The 19,763-nt window shown below is 44.1% G+C and overlaps 1 protein-coding gene across 2 annotated transcripts; it reads right to left on the reverse strand.

The window, feature by feature from the left end:
• Positions 1-373: 373 nt before the first annotated feature.
• STEEP1 (STING1 ER exit protein 1) lies at positions 374-19,316 on the reverse strand. Of its 2 annotated transcripts, XM_049704696.1 has the most exons (8): positions 19,157-19,316; positions 16,131-16,248; positions 7,084-7,125; positions 4,710-4,848; positions 4,089-4,178; positions 3,181-3,273; positions 1,883-1,975; positions 374-1,699 (listed from the first exon to the last, which is right to left on the reverse strand). In XM_049704696.1, the coding sequence occupies exons 1-7, from the start codon at positions 19,278-19,280 to the stop codon at positions 1,913-1,915; spliced, it is 669 nt and encodes a 222-aa protein (XP_049560653.1). In that variant the 5' UTR covers positions 19,281-19,316; the 3' UTR covers positions 374-1,699; positions 1,883-1,912. The 2 variants fall into 2 exon arrangements, with proteins under 2 accessions (XP_049560653.1, XP_049560652.1); XM_049704695.1 differs by having other exon boundaries at positions 374-1,975.
• Positions 19,317-19,763: the final 447 nt, after the last annotated feature.

A 19,763-nucleotide genomic window follows, 5' to 3' on the forward strand; every position in this document is an offset into this window, starting at 1 on the left:
ACATCTTTATTGGGGTATAATTGCTTTACAATGGTGTGTTAGTTTCTGCTTTATAACAAAGTGAATCAGTTATACATATACATATGTTCCCATATCTCTTCCCTCTTGCATCTCCCTCCCTCCCACCCTCCCTATCCCACCCCTCTAGGTGGTCACAAAGCACTGAGCTGATCTCCCTGTGCTATGCGGCTGCTTCCCACTAGCTATCTATTTTACGTTTGGTAGTGTATGTATGTCCATGCCACTCTCTCACTTTGTCACAGCTTACCCTTCCCCCTCCCCATATCCTCAAGTCCATTCTCTAGTAGGTCTGTGTCTTTGTTCCCATCTTACCCCTAGGTTCTTCATGACCTTTTTTTTTCTTAGATTCCATATATATATATGTTAGCATACGGTATTTGTTTTTCTCTTTCTGACTTACTTCACTCTGTATGACAGACTGTAGGTATACAGATTGCCAACAAACACATGAAAGAATGCTCAACAACATTAATCATTAGAGAAATGGAAATCAAAACTACAATGAGATATCATCTCACCCCGGTCAGAATGGCCATCATCAAAAAATCTAGAAACAATAAATGCTGGAGAGGGTGTGGAGAAAAGGGAACCCTCCTGCACTGTTGGTGGGAATGTAAATTGATACAGCCACTATGGAGAGCAGTATAGAGGTTCCTTAAAAAACTACAAATAGAACTACCATACGACCCAGCAATCCCACTACTGGGCATATACCCTGAGAAAACCATAATTCAGAAAGAGTCATGTACCACAATGTTCATGGCAGCTCTATTTACAATAGCCAGGACATGGAAGCAACCTACGTGTCCATCATCGGATGAATGGATAAAGAAGATGTGGCACATATATACAATGGAATATTACTCAGCCATAAAAAGAAACGAAATTGAGTTATGTGTAGTGAGGTGCTTGGACCTAGAGTCGGTGTCATTTCTTACTCTACCATGTCTCCCTCCCACATGCCCACACATGGAAGCACGCTCTTAGCTGCTTGACAGGATGGTAGCTCCCTTGGGTTGCTTCCCAAGACCCCATTTTCATTCAGATCAGAGCTATCCTACCCCCTCACTTGAATCTGGCTTTTCCTTCTGCATGTACAACATCTGATAAGGGTTGGCGTGCCTAGAGTTGTAACATTTGAGGTAAAGGAAACTTTATGCAGATTCTGGCTTGTTATGGATTTTCCCTGACAGTAGAGAGATTCAAACCCTAGCCAGTACCTGCCAGTCTAAGAACAGAGACAGAGCCACTTAAAAGGATCTGGCTTGCTGTAACTTTAAATGTAATTCATGTTACTTTTATTTTTTTTTCAAAAATCTTTAAACATTTTATTAACTTTGAAGAAGGAATAAGAATAGCTCCTTTAGAAACTAGACACACTGAAGCACTGATCTATTCACAGAGCTTCTACACAGATGAAGAAGTTTATATCAAATGGACAAAAAATAGTACAGAAGACCTATACACAGAAAGATTGAGAAAAATCCATCTCTAGAAAGCAGGTCAGATGAACTCAAAGACCTCACTGAGGGCTTCCCTGGTGGCGCAGTGGTTGGGAGTCCGCCTGCCGATGCAGGGGACACGGGTTCGTGCCCCGGTCTGGGAGGATCCCACATGCCACGGAGCGGCTGGGCCCGTGAGCCATGGCCGCTGAGCCTGCGCGTCCGGAGCCTGTGCTCTGCAATGGGAAAGGCCACAACAATGAGAGGCCCGCGTAACGGGGAAAAAAAAAAAAAAAAGACCTCACTGAATGTAGGAGAATCACTGGAGGACACGTAAAGCCTTCTGCTGGGGCATAAAAGTAGGAACCAGTCCATGTAGTCAAGAAAACACTCTTTTTCCTCCTCATCTAAATGCTTGCCTCCAGTCTGGGTTCACAGAAAGGTCCTGATTATTTGAACTGGTTGTCAATCAAGGTTCCCTTCATTTTCGCTTTCTTGGCTTCCAGTTCAGCCTGGAAAGGAAGAAGAGTATATGTCCTGATACATGACATGAAATTCTGATTTTCCTGCCTTATTCTAACTGCCCCAACACTATCCCCTCATGCTCATTTAGTATACAAACTAGAACCGTGTTTCTAAAATTGTGATGAAACTCTAGCAACTGCTTTCCAAACTTTCTGATGTTATGACACACATTGAAGATAATAATATCTGTATGGTAAAACGGGGTAAACACACAGGGCTGTGGTCTATCAGTGTAGGGATCCCACAGCTCCAGGACCCCTGAAGGACTGGAGGAATCAATATCATGACATATCAGTATCCCATTTGTGGCAGAACAGAAGGAAGAACACTGTTCTAGAACAGTGCTACTTAAAGTTGTGCAGTCCATGAAGATACACACAAAAATTGAGAGTAAGCATTTAGAAGCTTTTATAGCAATTTGACAGAGCAATAAGAAAGTAAAATCATAAGAAGAATTCAGGCAAATTCATTTTTATTGCATTTTATAAATTACAAATCTACTCTTGACAAATTTTAAAACAAGAAGCAAGCACTGGTCCTTCACCTCAGAAAATTTGGTAAGCAGTGCTCTAGATCACTACGGCAAGGCAAAGCAGCTCTCAAGACCCACTACCTCTGTCACCAAAAACTCCTCTACAGTCAGTAGAATAGACTGGTATACTTTTCGATGAGGCACCAATGCTGGGATGTCTGATTTCAAAGAAATATCATAAGTAACTTATTATCAGGAAGACAGAAACATAGGCACCATCACATATAGACGTGTGTGCTCAACAAAGAGTCTAGGGATAGTGCAGACAGTGGTGGTGGAAGCAGTGCTTTAAGAAGTAGCAACCAGCCCCAATCCTGGCGCCCCAATGTAGCCCCACTGTATGCCTCATACCCTGGGAGAGCACCCATGAGCCCCGATCTTGAACTCCTGACCTTGGACCACAAGTAGCAGATTAACTTACCATTCTCGTTAGGGTTGGCTAACAAGAACTATCATTTGGGGCCTGGATCCTGTGGTCACTATCCCAGAGTAGGGTATGTACTGACAGCCACGGCCCACGGTTAGACACCTGGCAGCCAGCCACACCATAACCCCAGACAGACTTCTGAAAGGATTCCCCTGCCTGCCGGAGGGTCTTTCAGACCGAGGAACCCAAACAGTCCAGCCCAGCGCCTGCCAGCCCCCGCCCCCGCCACTCACCAGCTCCTGCAGCCGCCTCTTACTCATGCCTTTGCGCTCCAGCTGCTTCTCAATCACCTTGGCATTCTGCGCATACGAGTCAGCAACTTCTCTCTGAGGGAAGAAAGAAGCACCCTTAGACCAGCAGTCTCACCAAAGAGGAGCAACAGAGACCTCGGGAGAAGTTTATACTCCTCAAATTATGAAATTATTCCTGAAATGGCAAGACTCTGCTCCCTTTCAACTCTTCGGCTTTTCCATAATCCGGGAGAGTCAGGTTTCAACCGAAACCACATTTAAGTAACAGATAACATCTCTCTGTAAACATCATTATACTGAAATACCATAAAGGTAATTGCTGCTCTTGCTAAGGACAGACTCCCACACCATCAGAGCTGGACTGGAAGGGACTTGAAATTGCTGAGCCCAGTAGTTTTTCAACTGAAGAGGGATGAGGAGGGATTTGCCCCCTAAGGCATCTCAAAAAACAGTATGAAAAAAATGACTGGGCTTCCCTGGTAGCGCAGTGGTTGAGAGTCCGCCTGCCGATGCAGGGGATACGGGTTCGTGGCCCGGTCCGGGAAGATCCCACATGCCGCGGAGCGGCTGGGCCCGTGAGCCATGGCCGCTGAGCCTGCGCGTCCGGAGCCTGTGCTCCGCAGCGGGAAAGGCCACAGCAGTGAGAGGCCCGCGTACCGCAAAAAACAAACAAAAAAGACTGATCTAGTCCAACTCCCTGCTCCTTATCTTACAGAGATGTCCCTGAGATCCAGGGAAACAGGAACCAGCCCGGTATCACAGCGTTTCTTAGTAGCAGAGCAAGATCTACGAGCTTGAAGTTCCTAGTTATTCTGTTACTCAATGCTCTGGTTGGAGAGCCCCCTCCCCCCGCCCCGCATTCCAATTCCCCTGAGAGCAGAAGCACTTACAGCCTCAATCTCCTCTTCCTCTTCATCAATAGTAGACACAGTGACAGAGCTGAACTTGCCCATGTCTTTAGTCCGTTTCGTCATCATCACCTGGAGTTGCAGGAAGAGGAATCAGTCTAGTTTACCTCAAGAGGTTCTGTGAGTCGTGTGTGTGTGAGTGTGTATGTGTGAGTGGGTGTGTGCAAGTGTACAAGCCTGGTTCCTGGGGGCAGGGGACCTCCTTGGGACAGGCTGGCCTATCTAAAAGTGCCCATATTTTAATTTGCATTATATTTTTCTGGTATTTGCCATCAAGGGTTTTTAAAAGTATATTTAAAGACTAGCCTTATTCATTCAATGTTTAATTGCTCACACTGGAAAAAGAAGAAATTTCAAAGGAAGTAAATGTGAATAAAAATCATACAATTTCTAACTTTGCTCATAGAGCAGATGTAGGAAAGAAAAGAGAACACACAATAGGTGTTACAAGTTTGTAGCACCTGCTTATACACAAAAATGGCTCTCTCTTAATAAAGAGAGTGCTCATGAAGGGCAGTTTCTCATGCACCATAATCTTCTTTAAAATTGTAGGGCTAAATCTGTAGCTGTATTAACCCATCTGTCTCCTTCAGTGATAATTACTTTCTTAGGAGGCTCTTGTTTCTGAGTATATATGTTCGTCTTCCCAAAACCCTGGCCAAACTTGACTACTGCTCCATCCACAATGAAGGTCACAGGAGCATTCTTCGGTTGGGACTGGTAGAAGAGTGGCAGCCCGCACCTGCAAACAGAACAGTGAATCTCAGGGAGGCCTCAGAATGCAAATCCCCAAAACGGCGCTTCACAAAGTGTGCTTAGACTCTGGGAATATTTGTGTTTGTGGCAGAAACTGATGATTAGCTCTTCCCAGTGTTTCCCAAAACTACTTGATAAGAATCACTGACCGTTGGGCTTCTCTGGTGGCACAGTGGTTAAGAATCCGCCTCCCAATGCAGGGGACACGGGTTTGAACCCTGGTCCGGGAAGATCCCACAGGCCGCGGAGCAACTAAGCCCGTGCACCACAACTACTGTGCCTGTGCTCTAGAGCCCACGAGCCACAACTACTGAGCCCGCGTGTTACAACTACTGAAGCCCACGTGCCTAGACCCCGTGCTCCACAGCAAGAGAAGCCACCACAATGAGAGGCCTGCGCACTGCAACGAAGAGTAGCCCCCGCTCGCCGCAACTAGAGAAAGCCCGCGTGCAGCAACAAAGACCCCTCTCAGCCAAAAATAAAAATTAATTAATTAATTATTTTAAAAAAAGAAGGAGCATAAAGGCTCCACTGCAGTGGTCTGCCAACTAAGCTCTGTAGCAATCGTCATGCTTTCTTTGGTTGGTCATTTCTTTTTTAAAAAAATTTATTTATTTATTTATTTTTGGCAGCTTTGAGTCTTTGTTGCTGCACACAGGCTTTCTCTAGTTGCAGCGAGCGGGGGTTACTCTTCGTCGCAGTGTGCGGGCTTCTTATTGCGGTGGCTTCTCTTGTTGCAGAGCATGGGCTCTAGGTGCACAGGCTTCAGTAGTTGTGGCACACAGAGGCTCAGTAGTTGTGGCGCACAGGCTTAGTTGCTCCGTGGCATGTGGGATCTTCCCAGACAGGGCTCGAACCCGTGTCCCCTACATTGGCAGGCAGATTCTTAACCACTGCGCCACCAGGGAAGTCCTGGTTGCTCACTTCTATTATACTTCTTCAGCTAAGTGAAGTAGACCCATACCCATAAGATATGATTAAAGTAGTCTAACAAACCTAATGTGGCTGTAAACTAAAATGCCTTCCTAGCCACTTCCCTGCTTTAATTCTAGTCTGAGTCTTCTGAGAGCCAAGACTGAACTGTAATTCATCAAGATTAAACTTATTATAGTTTAATATTCTCACTGTTAACAACCTAAAGCTGGAAATCATATATATCATTAAATAATAGTCTCTAAAGTTCTTGGGTCTGTAGTCCTATAACAGACTTTATAAATAAGTTTGGATTAAATTACACTATGTGGGGATTTCCCTGGTGGCACAGTGGTTAAGACTCTGCGCTCCTAATGCAGGAGGCCCGGGTTCAATCCCTGATCAGGGAACTAGATCCCAAATGCAGGCTGCAACTAAGAGTTTACATGGCACAACTAAGGAGCCCGCGTGCCACAACTAAGGAGGCTGCCTGCCACAACTAAGACCCGGTGCAACCAAAACAAATAAAAAATATCAAAAAAAATTACACTATGTTACATTTACCATATGACCCAACAACTCCACTCCAAGAGAAAACACATGTTCCCACAAGATTTATACTAGAATGTTCATAGCAGCTTTATTTATAATAGCCAAAGCCATTAACAACTCAAATGCCCTTCAACAGGTCAATGGTTAAACAAACTGTGGTGCAATGACTACTACTCAGCGATAAAGAGGAACAAATTACTGATACACATAACAACTCAGATGAATCCCCAAAGCATCATGCAACATGAAAGAAACCAGATGTAAGAGATACACATTGTATGTAGTAGAACACGTACTGTAGAATTTACATCACATTTTAGAAAAGGTAAAACCACGGTAACAGAAGGCAGATCAGTGCTGGCGAGGGGAGGGGTGAGGAAGGAGACTGATTGCAAAGGAGCACTGGAAACGTCTATGTCACAGGAGTGGTGACGTTACATGGCTCTGTGCTTCTGTCAACACTCATCAAACTGTACACTTAGGAAGGGCAAATTTTATTATATATAAGTTACACCTCAGTGAAAAAAATAATACTATGCTTAAAAACCCATTTTTGTGGCCAGCTGGTCAGAGATGTAACTTGGTCAGTTGCATCTCTTTAAGAAGCATATTGGTATTTGCATAACTGAAGTTTGAAGGCAGGTAAGATTATAGGGATAAAGATATAACAGAGAATTGTCTCCAAATGATTCTTTTCCTAACACATCATTGCCTCTACTTACTTATTCTCGGAGAAACCCACACTGTTAATACTTACTTTGCACATTTCTTCCTGTACTGTCGTTCAATGCCTTCAGGCCTGCACAGAAAATGGAAGTTAAAAAGAAAAAGATACAAACAAATCTCATAACCTACCAAGCTCACTACTTCAAATGCTAAAAGGGCTTTTCAAAAGTTATCCTTGGGCTTCTCTGGTGGCGCAGTGGTTGAGAATCTGCCTGCTAATGCAGGGGACACGGGTTCGAGCCCTGGTCTGGGAAGATCCCACATGCCATGGAGCAACTAGGCCCGTGAGCCACAACTACTGAGCCTGCGCCTCTGAAGCCTGTGCTCCGCAACAAGAGAGGCCATGATAGTGAGAGGCCCGCGCGCCGCGATGAAGAGTGGCCCCCGCTTGCCACAACTAGTGAAAGCCCTCGCACAGAAACGAAGACCCAACGCAGCAAAAATAAAATAAATAAATAAAAATTTTAAAAAATACAGGCAAAACTGAATCAAGCAACATATAAAGAAGGTTTATACCACATTGCCAAGTGGAATTTATCCCAGGAATGCAAGATTGGTGCAACATACAAAAAAAAATCAATCAATGCGATACACTATAATAATAGAATAAAAGAGAAAACACACATGATCATCTTAACAGATGCATAAAAAGCATCTGACAAAATTCAAAGCCCCTTCAATATACTAGAAATAGAAGGGAACTTCCTCTACCTTATAAGGGGCATCTATGAAAAATTCACATCTACTAAGCCACATAAACTAACATCATATTTAATGGTGAAAAACTGAAACCTTTCCCTCTAAGATCAGGAAGAAGACAGGGATATCCACTCTCAACACTTCTATTCAACACTGCACTGGAAGTTCTAGCCAGGGCAATTAGGCAAGAAAAAGAAATAAAAAGCATCCAGATTGGAAGGGAAAAAGTAAAACCATGTCTATTTGCAGAGGATATAATCTTATATATAGAAACCCTAAAGCATACACACACACACACACACACACACACACACACACACACACACACTATTAGGACTAATAAACAAGTTTAGTAAAGCTGCAGGATATAAGATCAATATTCACAAATTAATGGTAGTCCTATACACTAGAAATGAACAATCCAAAAATGAAGTTAAGGAAACAAGTCCAGTTACAATAGCATCAAAAAGAATAAAATACTTAGGAATAAATTTAACAAAGGAAGTGCATAACTTTTGCACTGAAAACTACAAAACATCACTGAAAGAAATTAAAGACCTAAGTAAACGGAATGACACTTCATGTTCATGGATTGAAGACTTAATATTGTTAAGATGGCAATACTTTCCAAATGAATCTACAACTTCAACACAATCCCTATCAAAATCCCAGCTGGTTTTTTTGCAGAAATTGACAAGCTGATCCTCAAATTCACATGGAATCGTAAGGAATCCAGAGTAGACAAAACAGTCTTGAAGAAGAACAAAGTTGGAGGACTCGTATATAATTTCAAAACTTAATACAAAGCCACAGTAATCAAGACAGGGTGGTACTGGCATAAGGACAGACATATAGATCAATGGAACAGAACTGAGAGTCCACAATAAACCCATACATATATGGTTAATTTATTTTCAGTGGTGCCAAGACCATTCAATGGGGGAAAGAATAGTCTTTCAATAAATAGTACCGGGATAACTGGATATCCACACACAAAAGGATTAATTTAGATCCCTACCTCACACTATGTACAAAAATTAACTCAAAATGGGGCGTTCCCTGGTGGTCCAGTGGTTAGGGCTCTGCACTTTTCCACTGCAGGGGGCCCAGGTTTGATCCCAGGTCAGGGAACTAAGATCCCACAAGCTGTGTGGCATGGCCAAAAAATAAATAAACAAAAAATTTAAAAATTAACTCAAAATGGATGAATGATTTAAAGGTAAGAACTGGGACTTCCCTGGTGGTCCAATGGTTAAGACCCTGTGCTTCCAGTGCAGGGGGTGTGGGTTCGATCCCTGGTCGGGGAACTAAGATCCCACATACCAAGGCGCAGCAAAAAAAAAAAAAAAAAAAAAAAAAAGGTAACAAACCTATAAAACTGTTAGAATACATAAGTATAAATCTTCAAGACCTTAGATCAGGCAATGGTTTTAAAAATATGGTACCTACAGCACAAGCAATCAAAGAAAAAATAGATAAATGGGACAATTAAAATGAAAAACTTTTGTGCTTCCAGGAATACCATCAAGAAAGTGAAAAGGCAACCCACAGAATGGGAAAAAATATTTGTAAATCATATATCTGATAAGGGACTAGTATCCATAATAAAAAATTCTTACAACAATAAAAAACACAAATACTCCATTTAAAAAATGGACAAAGAATTTTTTTAACTTTATTTATTTTATTTATTTATTTTTGGCTGTGTTGGGTCTTTGTAGCTGTGCGCAGGCTTTCTCTAGTCGCAGCAAGCGGGGCCTACTCTTCATTGCGGTGCGCGGGGTTCTTATTGCAATGGCTTCCCTTGTTGCGAAGCATGGGCTCTAGGCGCGCAGGCTTCAGTAGTTGTGGCTCGCGGGCTCTAGAGCGCAGGCTCGGTAGTTGTGGCGCATGGGCTTAGTTGTTCTGCGGCATGTGGGATCCTCCCAGACCAGGGCTCGAACCCATGTCCTCTGCATTGGCAGGCAGGTTCTTAACCACTACCCCACCAGGGAAGCCCAAAAATGGACACAGAATTTGACTAGACATTTCTCCAAAGAAGATACATAAATGACCAATAGGGACATGAAAAGCTCAACATCATTAGCCATCAGGGAAATGCAAATCAAAATCACAATGATACCATCTCATACACACTAGGATAGCTATATCAAAAAGGCAGACAATAGGGCTTCCCTGGTGGCGCAGTGGCTGAGAGTCCGCCTGCCGATGCAGGGGACACGGGTTCATGCCCCACTCCGGGAAGATCCCACATGCCGTGGAGCGGCTGGGCCCGTGAGCCATGGCTGCTGAGCCTGCGCGTCCGGAGCCTGTGCTCCGCAACGGGGGAGGCCACAGCAGTGAGAGGCCCGCGTACCGCAAAAAAAAAAAAAAAAAAAAAAAAAAGGCAGACAATAACAATTACTGGCAAGGATGTGGAGAAACAGGAACCCTCATATACTACTGGCAAGAATGTAAAATGGTGCAACTCCTTCTGAAACCACTCTACAAGGTCCTCAAAAGGTTAAACACAGAGTTACCATATGATCCAGCAACTCATACATGAGAAGCAAAAGCATGTTCACACAAAAACTTGTACACAAATGTTTACAGCAGCATTAGCCATAATACTTTAAAAAGTTAGTTAAAAAAAACAACAACACAGGACTTCCCTGGTGGCACAATGGTTAAGAATTCGCCTGCCAATGCAGGGGACATGGGTTCGAGCCCTGGTCCAGGAAGATCCACATGCCACGGAGCAACTAAGCCCGTGCGCCACAACTACTGAGCCCGTGAGCCACAACTACTGAAGCCCGTGCACCTAGAGCCCGTGCTCTGCAACAAGAGAAGCCACCACAATGAGAAGCCCGTGCACCACAATGAAGAGTAGCCCCCATTTGCAGCAACTAGAGAAAGCCTGTGCACAGCAACGGAGACCCAACACAGCCAAAAATAAATAAATAAATAAATGAAAGCCCAAATGTCCATCAACTGATGAATGGATAAACAAAACGTGGTGTATCCATACAATGGAATATTATTCACCCATAAAGAGGAATGATGGGGCTTCCCTAGTGGCGCAGTGGTTAAGAATCTGCCTGCCAATGCAGGGGACACGGGTTCGAGCCCCGGTCCGGGAAGATCCCACATGCCGTGAAGCAACTAAGCCCATGTGCCACAACTACTGAGCCTGCGAGCCTAGAGCCTGTGCTCCGCAACAAGAGAAGCCACCGCAATGAGAAGCACGCACACTGCAACAAAAAGTAGCCCCTGCTGGCTGCAACTAGAGAAAGCCCATGCGCAGCAACGAAGACCCAAAGCAGCGAAAAAAAAAAAAGAATGATTTATTGAGTCATTCTACACATGGATGAATCTTGAAAATATACTAAACGGAAGATGCCAGACACAAAAAGCTACAGGGACTTCCCTGGCAGTCCAGTGGTTGGGACTCCATGCTTCCACTGCAGAGGCCATGGGTTCAATCCCTGGTCGGGGAACTAAGATCCCGCAAGCCGCGTGGCACAGCCAAAAAAGAAAAAATGTTCATCTTCTTGAGATATGGAGACTCTAATACAAATAAGACAAGGGTTTTAAGTGGTACAATTATAAAGAAGTGATTAATAGGAGCTAGATATTTAGACTTAATGGACCTTGATTTTCTTTCTTGTCCTTAATCTCCAGGAATATGTGAGATAGGAAAGGCCAAAGACAAAATAAAACATTCTTCCTGGTTGTGGTAGCAGCATCTAAGATGGCCCCAATGATTCTTGCCCCCTGGTATTGACATAATAAAGTCAATAATCCTTGTATAATGCCCTCCCACAATGAACACAGCTGACTTGTGACACCAATAAGACACTGAAGAAGTGATGGTGTGTAACTTCTGAGTCTTGGTCATAAAAGACATTATAGCTTCCAACTCGCTCTCTCTTGGATTACTCACACTGTGGGAAGCCAGCTGCCATGTTACGAGGATACTCAAGCAGCCCTATGGAAGATCCTTGTTCTAAGGAACTAATGCTTCTTCCCAACAGTTAGCACTCAGCTGCCAACCATGTGAGTGAACCACCTTGGAAGTGGAACATCCAGCCCTAATTAAAGACTTCAAATAACTGCACTCATGGTCGACCTCTTAACCACAGCCTCATGAGAGACCATCCAGCTAAGCTGTTCTTAAGTTCCTGACCCACAGAAACTATATGAGATGATCAATGTTTGCTGTTCAAAAAAACAAACAACAACAACAAAAAACCATAGGAATACCAGGAGATGAGGATGAACAGGTAGGCTAGGGCCAGATCATAGAGAGCCTTCAGACTTGGATTTTATCCTGCTAGCCAGGATTTTTTAAATTGCGCTCCACAATGATCCCTAAATGAAATCGGATAGGAGAAAGGGGAGAAGTCCTTAATGGGTTGGGCTCAACTCTTCCCCAATCAGAGAAGCTTCTTGCTTATTTATACTTCTGGTAAAAATTTCATTTGAAGAAAGGATTCATTGCTTAAAAACGTTTGAAAGGCACTGCTGTAGGTGATGAAGAGTCACTGAAAGATCTGAAGCAGGAAACTGACATCACGTGCATGTGAGATCATTCAGGCAGTAGACGATAGTCTGGAGGAGAGCGGGGGGTGGTGGGGGGAGGTAAGAGGACACTTCGATAGCCCAAGCAAGTGTTGTTGGGTACCAGAATGATGGCAGTGTGGCTGGGCTGAACAGGAGGAGGCAGCCACAAGACAGACTAGAAGGTAGAATCGACAGTACGTGGTGAGTGACTGGATGTGTGCAGGGGATGGTGGGGGGCAGGGATGGATGAGACAAAGACAGGACTGGCTCCCAGATTTCTGCCCCGGGCCACTGTGTGAATGGTGATGTCATCGTAGGAGGAGGAAAAAGAAGGAATTGTGTTTAGCTGACACCTTCAGAGACCTGACTGCAGTGGCTTCAACACAAGAGTTTCTTCTCATGTAAAATAAGTGTAGAGGAAGGCGGTTCCTGGTAATGGTTGAGACCCAAGGATAGCATGGCAAAAACTCTGCAATCCTTGTGGCCTTCCCTTTCTAGTCCCAGGATGGCTGCTGGTGCTCCAATTATCACGCCCGTTTTCCAAAAAGCAGGAAGGAATGAGAAGAGTAAAAAGGACTTTCCTTGGAAGCCCCACCCAACAACTTCTACTTCTGTCCATTTTACTTGGCAAAAGCTAAGTCACGTTCAGAATCTTAGGGGGTTTCTGGAGTGGGGAGAAGCTGGAATATGTGCCCTATCTTTACAGACACTGGTATATAGGCAGGTAAAATAGAAGAGAGTTGGAGTGGTGCTGAGTGAACCAATCTATGGGATTTTCCACGTTAGAGAAATGAGTTTGGCTTTAGTCATGCTGTATCTGAGGTAGAACAGAGGTAGAACATCAGGTGAAGAGGTAGAATAGGTAGTTAGATATACAGTTCTGGGCACAAGAGAGAAACGGAGGCAGATCTAGATTTTGTGAGTCATCAGCATATAAGCGTAACTGATGCCACAAGAGGTGGTGAGGATGGCCAAGGAGAGTACAGAGAGAGAGGGGATAAAATCAAGGTCAGAACCCTGGGGAATGCCAACATTTAAGGGGCAGGAAGAAGAATCCAGAAGACTGAGAAAGCCAAAGAAGTAGAAGGAGAATCACAAGAGTAGCTTCACAGAAGTCAAGGAAGGAGACAGCATCAAGGGAGGCATATGGTCAACAAAGATCCAGACAGAAAAGCACCCACTGGATGGGTAACTGGGGAAGCAATGGATGAGGGAGGGAAGGTACCAGGGAACAACAGAGTCAAAGGAGAGGTACTTTAGAATGGAAGACTTGGAGGTGGAAAGTGACAGGCTCCAGGGCACGCATTAGGCAGACTGCCATATTTTCAGTAACTGGGGCTCCCACACTCATCTGGCTAAAGAATAGGAGGGGTAAGATCAGACTGAAATTTCACCCCTGATAAGAAAGGAGCATGCTAAAGTGGGCCCTTGGAAAGACAGTTCAAGATTAGAGCAGGAACCATGTCAACCAAGGGGGAAGTCTACCATGCCTTGTGGGTAAACTCTGAGAACTCTGTGGCCCAACAGAGTCACTTGGCCAGAGGTCACCGGCCTGTGCAATACCTGGCACTAAGGCTGGCCCAAATCTGGCTCACTTCCAGGATCAGGCTGACTGGATTCCAGGGTTGCCACTTCAGCCTAGGGCCTCCCAGTTTTCTGGCCTACAGGTGACGGCATCTGCCTTATAGTGCCATAGGAGCCTGTGGCCTAGTTGTGTTGTTAGATTACTTTCTGTATTAACTAATATATATACATTTAATACATATTATCTAGAAGTGTTATATATAATTATGACGTATGTAATAAATATTTTAGCAATCCTAAAGACAGTCAGTTGAGAATTTTCAAAATCAGAAACCTAAATAAAGGTTAATAGAGGGAGAAAAAGCACAAGAGAATGGATTAGCTTTAGATAGGGCGTGTTATTTATAAACCTTCCTATATACCACAATGGAGGACTTCCCCAATGTTACCTGGAGGGCCTTCCTTTGTGAATTTCATATGTTTTATAATCTGTGTCCCCACTTGTATCCTGTATATAAGCAATTTTCTCTTCAACTACATAATTCTAGAAGCCCAGTTGTCACAGTGGTGCCTGATTTGGTACTGAATGTCGCCTAGCAATAGTTTCTAACTGTTTTCATTAGTGTGGGCTGATAACAGTTTGGTTTCTTAAATAAACATAGCTAGATGTCAGCCTGTAGCTTTTTCCGATTCAACACTAGAATATAAGCTCTGTACAGGCAAGGTTCTTTGCTTGTTTACTGGTTGTACTGGTTTGGATAGTGTCCCTTAAAAAGTTATGTCCTTCCAGGAACCTCAGAGTGTGACCTTATTTGAAAAGAGGGTCATTGCAGATATAATTAGTTAAGATGAGGTCACAGAGATGAGCAGAATGTTCCCTTAATTTAATATAACTGGCGTCCTTATAAGAAGAGAAGAAACACAGAGACAGAAACACAGGGAAAAAGCCATACAATGATGCAGACAGAGGCTAGAGTGATGCACCTACAAGTCAAGAAATGTCAAGGACTGCCGGCAAACACCAGAAGCTAGGCAGGGGCAAGGAAGGCTCCTCCCCTAGAACCTTCAGAGACAGCATGGCCCTACCGACACAGTAATCTCAGATTCCAGCCTCTAGAACTGTGAGACAATTCATTTCTGTTGTTTTAAGCCGCCTAGTTTATGGTACTTTGTTATAGCAGCCCTAACAAACTAATATACTAGTATATCCCAGACTTTTAGGACAGTACCTGGCACACAGTAGGAGCTCAATAAATGAAACATTTGCTGAATGAATGACTGGACTTAGAGCAGGGTGACGTCTCTGTGGCATTTGGCACCTGTTGATGACCATCCCCTTCCCTCACTTCTTGAAATTCTCTCCTCTCCTGTTTTCCACATCACCAGGTTCTCCTGGTTATGTTCCAATTATTTTGTCTGCTTTTCAAACATCAATGTTTCCCAGGATTATGTCTTCAATCCTCTCTTCTTGCTCCACACACTTTCCATGTAACTGTATCCCTTCCCAGGTTTCAACTCCCCATATACACCAAGGACTCCCAAATCTAAAACAGATCTAACCGTGTCACTCCTCTACTTAAAAAAAGAAGATGGCTATTGCCTAAAGATAAAGTCCAAACTTGTCTACTTTAGCATTCTACTCTGTCCTCACCCCAGGATGCATGAACCCCTTCCTGTAAAGTAACTTAGGCTCTAGCCACAAGGGACTACTTAAATTTCCCAGGCACACCATATTTGATGCTTTTAATGCTTCCAGAGTCCCTCCACCTGGAATGCTCCTCCATCTACTTGGTGAAATCCTACTTCAAGGCCAAACACAAATGCCACCATCTTCTGGTATCCTTCTTGACCACTATTCAGGCAAGATGATCTGCTGCTGTCTGTTTTCCCATAGGCTTCTGTTCACCACACCAGAATTTTATCATATCACAATAGGTAATCTGTTCCCTCACTGAGCCATGAGCTCTTTCATGGTATATAAGGACAGTGCCTTATTTATCTTTGCTGATCCAGTCCCTAGCTCAGTGCCCGGCACCTGGTGTGCTGGAGATTACAGGTTGAACGAACTCATTCTACTTGCAAAAACCCCAAATTACAGCTATCAAATGGCAACAGAATCACATCTCAGCACCACTTCAACAAAGCACAATAAAGATACGGCTACATTAACAGAAGTTAGAGACCCACCACAAATGTCAAAGTACTGGGCCCCAAATGGATGACCTGGTCCACACTAGATGGGGTATTTCTACTCCTCAGAACTAGACCCCAAGACAACCAGGAAATCCTAGACAGAGAACATCAACCTCTTACCTCCGAAGATACATAGTCTCCTCGTCTTCTGTGTTACAAAACTTGTGGGCGTGTTTGGCAGCATCAATCACACGGGACCGATCCCGGGGCCTCATGGGCAATTTCTCCAACTGACAGTCTGACGGAATGGAGAAAGATTTGGTCACGAGAGCCACTGAAAAATACCCTGAGGCAATCAGAAGCTTTCAGTGGAGCCCTTAGCACTTTAATTTTTACTATAATTATCACACTTATTGAAGCCTATTATTGAATGTTCCAACTAAAAATGACTTGGTGTCAGGACACCTGGATTTTAGCCCCAGCTCTGGCTAATCACTTCCTCTCTAGGGCTCTTTCTCCTTACTTGATTATATTATCTCAAAAGTCCTTCCCAGCACTGCAATTCAAGTTTTCTATGAGTATTTCTGATCCTGGTACACTTGGCTTGTGCTGTAATGCATTAGAATGAGAAGAGACGATCAAGCGTCCTGGAATGCCTATGAGGAAGGCATTGATTGGAAAAGTTGGATAAGTGCTTCGGAAAGGAGAGAGTGGGTAGGCGGTATGCTATTATATATATGGTATGTGAATGACCCATCCCAGTTAGGGGAGTTCTGATCCAAAAACAATGAAAACATACAGGAAATAAATTAGGTACAGGTATAAAGCAGACGGAAAATTGATACAATGCAAATTAAGTACCTAAAGGATGACAGAGAAGTCAAGTGATCAGAGTGATTGCAGATTCATGGAGGAGGTGGAGAGGGGAGTTAGCATGAGGCAGTTTGCACATCAGCTCGTGACTCTTCTCAACGACCTGCCGGAGTAGACATTTACTATTCCTAGCTTAAAGGTAAGGGAATTGAGGATTAGGAAGGCTAAGAGATCGGCCACGCATTTAATAGGAAGCAGAACAAGAATTCAGACCCATCTCTAAGTGATCAAAAGGGAATTCATTTACTCAGTAAATACGGGAGGGCCTTCTATGTACCAGGCACAGTTGGAACACTGTGCTAAAGATTCAGCAAAGAACAGAGCAGACAAAGACCCTGACCTGATGAAGTTTACGGGCCAGCAGAGGAGGCAGAAATTTTCAAATTAATAATTATATAACATGATCTTGGATAATGATAAGTGCTAATAAAAAAAGTTAGACAAGATATTAAGAGGATGCACAGTGATCCAGATAGTGATAAGTGCTACCCAGAAAAATCAGGCACGGTAAGAGGACAAAGAGTGACGGGGTGCTATTTTAGATAAGGTAGTCACGGAAGGGTTCTCCAAGGAAGTGACATTTCAGCAGAGACCTGAATGAAGTAAGGGGGCATGGAGGGGAAAGGGTTTGAGGCAGAAGAAATACCGATCCCAAAGGCCCTGCAGGCAGGAACATTTTGACCAGACAGAAAAATCAAAAAGGCCGCTGTAGCTGGAGTGCAGTGAGCAAGGGGAAGAGTGTTAGGAGATGAAATCTGAGAGGTAGCTGGAGGTCTGATCACACAGGGTCTCGTTATGGACTTTGGTCTTATTCTTGGCATTACAGGAAAACACTGGTTTGGAACAGGACTCTGGGGACAAAGAGTGGTGAGCAAGAGACTACTGTGGCAATCCAGGTGAGGGATGGTGGTGGCTTGGAGAAATGGAGGTGGTAAAAAGTAGATTCTAGATAGATTTTCAAGGAAGCACCTGCAGAATTTGTTGATGGACTGGATGGAGAAGTCAAGAATGATTCTGAGATACTCTGTGAAGAGTGGTACCACTGACTGTGATAGGGAAGTTGGAGAGGTACAGTGGAGAGCAAGAAAGTAGGAGATCATGAAGTTAATTTTGAACATGGTCTCCCTCTCTCTCTTTTTTTAATTTTTAAAAAAATTTTATTTAAGTATAGTTGATTTACAGTGTTGTGAGAACACGGTCTCTTTAAGTGGTCCATTAGACATCCAAATGGAGACGCTGAGTAGGCAGCTGGAGTTTGAGAAGAGGTTCAGGTTAAAGAGGAACATTTGGGAGTCATCAGCATAAAAAAGGTATTTAAAGCTTGGGAATGGTTGAGATTGCCTAAGGAGTGAGTACAGATTGAGAACAGATGAGAGGACTGAGCCGTAGGGCCGTGCAATGCCTAAAAGTCTGAGACAGAAAAAGGAGCCAAGGGCTTCCCTGGTGGTGCAGTGGTTGAGAGTCCGCCTGCCGATGCAGGGGACACTGGTTCGTGCCCCGGTCCGGGAGGATCCCGCATGCCGCGGAGCGGCTGGGCCCGTGAGCCATGGCCGCTGAGCCTGCGCGTCCGGAGCCTGCGCGTCCGGAGCCTGTGCTCTGCAACGGGAAAGGCCACAACAGTGAGAGGCCCGCGTACCACAAAAAAAAAAAAAAGGAGCCAGACACTGAGAGGGGGGAAATCAAGGTAGGAGAAAAATCAGTAAAGTGTGGAGTCTTGGATGCAAATGAAGGGTTTCAAGAAGGATGGAGTGATCATCTGTCAAATGCCACTGAGAGGGGATTTAAATGAGCACTGATAATTGACCACTGGAACTGGTAACACGTTCGTTAGTAACTTTGACAAATATGATTTGGATGGTGAGGTGAGAAGGAAAGCCTGCTTGAAGTGAGGGCAAGAAGGAATGGGAAGTGAGGATGCAGAGACAGCCCATATAGGTAATTCTTTTTAGAAGTTTTGCTATAAAAGAAGCAAAGAAATGAGGTTATAGCTGGAGGAGAATGTAGGATCAATGCGGGTAGGAGGTTATTTTCATGTAACATCAGAGCTGTTACAATATACTTGTATCCGGCAGAAAGGTTACAAAGTTTCTAGACGCAGAGTGGGAGGAGAGTGAGTATATTTTTTATGGAAGAGGAATTTAGTTTTGAGAGAGTTCTGGATACAGAATCACAAGGTTAAACAGAAAACCGAAAAGCTGCCCTGGAGTGGGGCGGGCTGGGTACGGAGGATTTTGATGGAGAGGGAAATCCTCGCATAGACTCGGCTGCCAGATCACAGCCAGAGGAAATGCGCCCTCGAGAACCCGAAGTTTAGCTCCTTTCAGACTACTCACCCAGCACCAGGACCATCTGGCCGCATAAACAGTAGTAGACGTGAAGGGGCTTCTCGCCGTCGTCATACTCCTCGCGATCCCGGGTATCGGAGCAGACTACGGACCGGGAAACTACTTTAGGCATAGTTCAGAGCAGCACCGGAAAATGAAGGCAAAAGTAAGAGTCGCGCAGAAATGACGTCATCCACTCGTAGCGAATCTCCCCTACGTAGGCTGGTCACGCGTCCATAGTAGTTGTGTGAGCTTACCGGCCGTACCATCAGGCTAAGATGCATCGTGAGCCTCCCAGAACCTGACCTAAGTTCTCTGGGACTGCTTTACTTGGGACACTTAATAATTTAAATTATTCATTTATATTTCTATACACGTATACGTATGTATATGCATATATACATATATATATATAGCTAGATATAAGAAAGAACTATTTACACTTTATATGCATGATACAGAGTTTAGGTGTGCCTCTAAATATGATTTTGATTGGCTGTATTCAGGATGAATACCTAATGAAGTAGAGGAATGTTAAAAATTGAGATCTAGGGCTCCCCTGGTGGCGCAGTGGTTGAGAGTCCGCCTGCCGATGCAGGCGACACTGGTTCGTGCC

This window comes from Orcinus orca, chromosome X (genome assembly GCF_937001465.1).
Source record: "Orcinus orca chromosome X, mOrcOrc1.1, whole genome shotgun sequence".
Lineage (NCBI taxonomy): Eukaryota > Metazoa > Chordata > Mammalia > Artiodactyla > Delphinidae > Orcinus > Orcinus orca.

Excerpts from the sequence above, each read along its gene's own strand:
- STEEP1 (XM_049704696.1), bottom strand. The coding sequence starts at position 19,280 with ATGCCTAAAGTAGTTTCCCGGTCCGTAGTCTGCTCCGATACCCGGGAT. Across the intron at positions 7,126-16,130 it reads GAGACTATGTATCTTCGGAG|GCCTGAAGGCATTGAACGAC; the intron begins GTAAGAGGTTGA and ends TTTTCTGTGCAG. Across the intron at positions 4,849-7,083 it reads TACAGGAAGAAATGTGCAAA|GTGCGGGCTGCCACTCTTCT; the intron begins GTAAGTATTAAC and ends TTCTGTTTGCAG.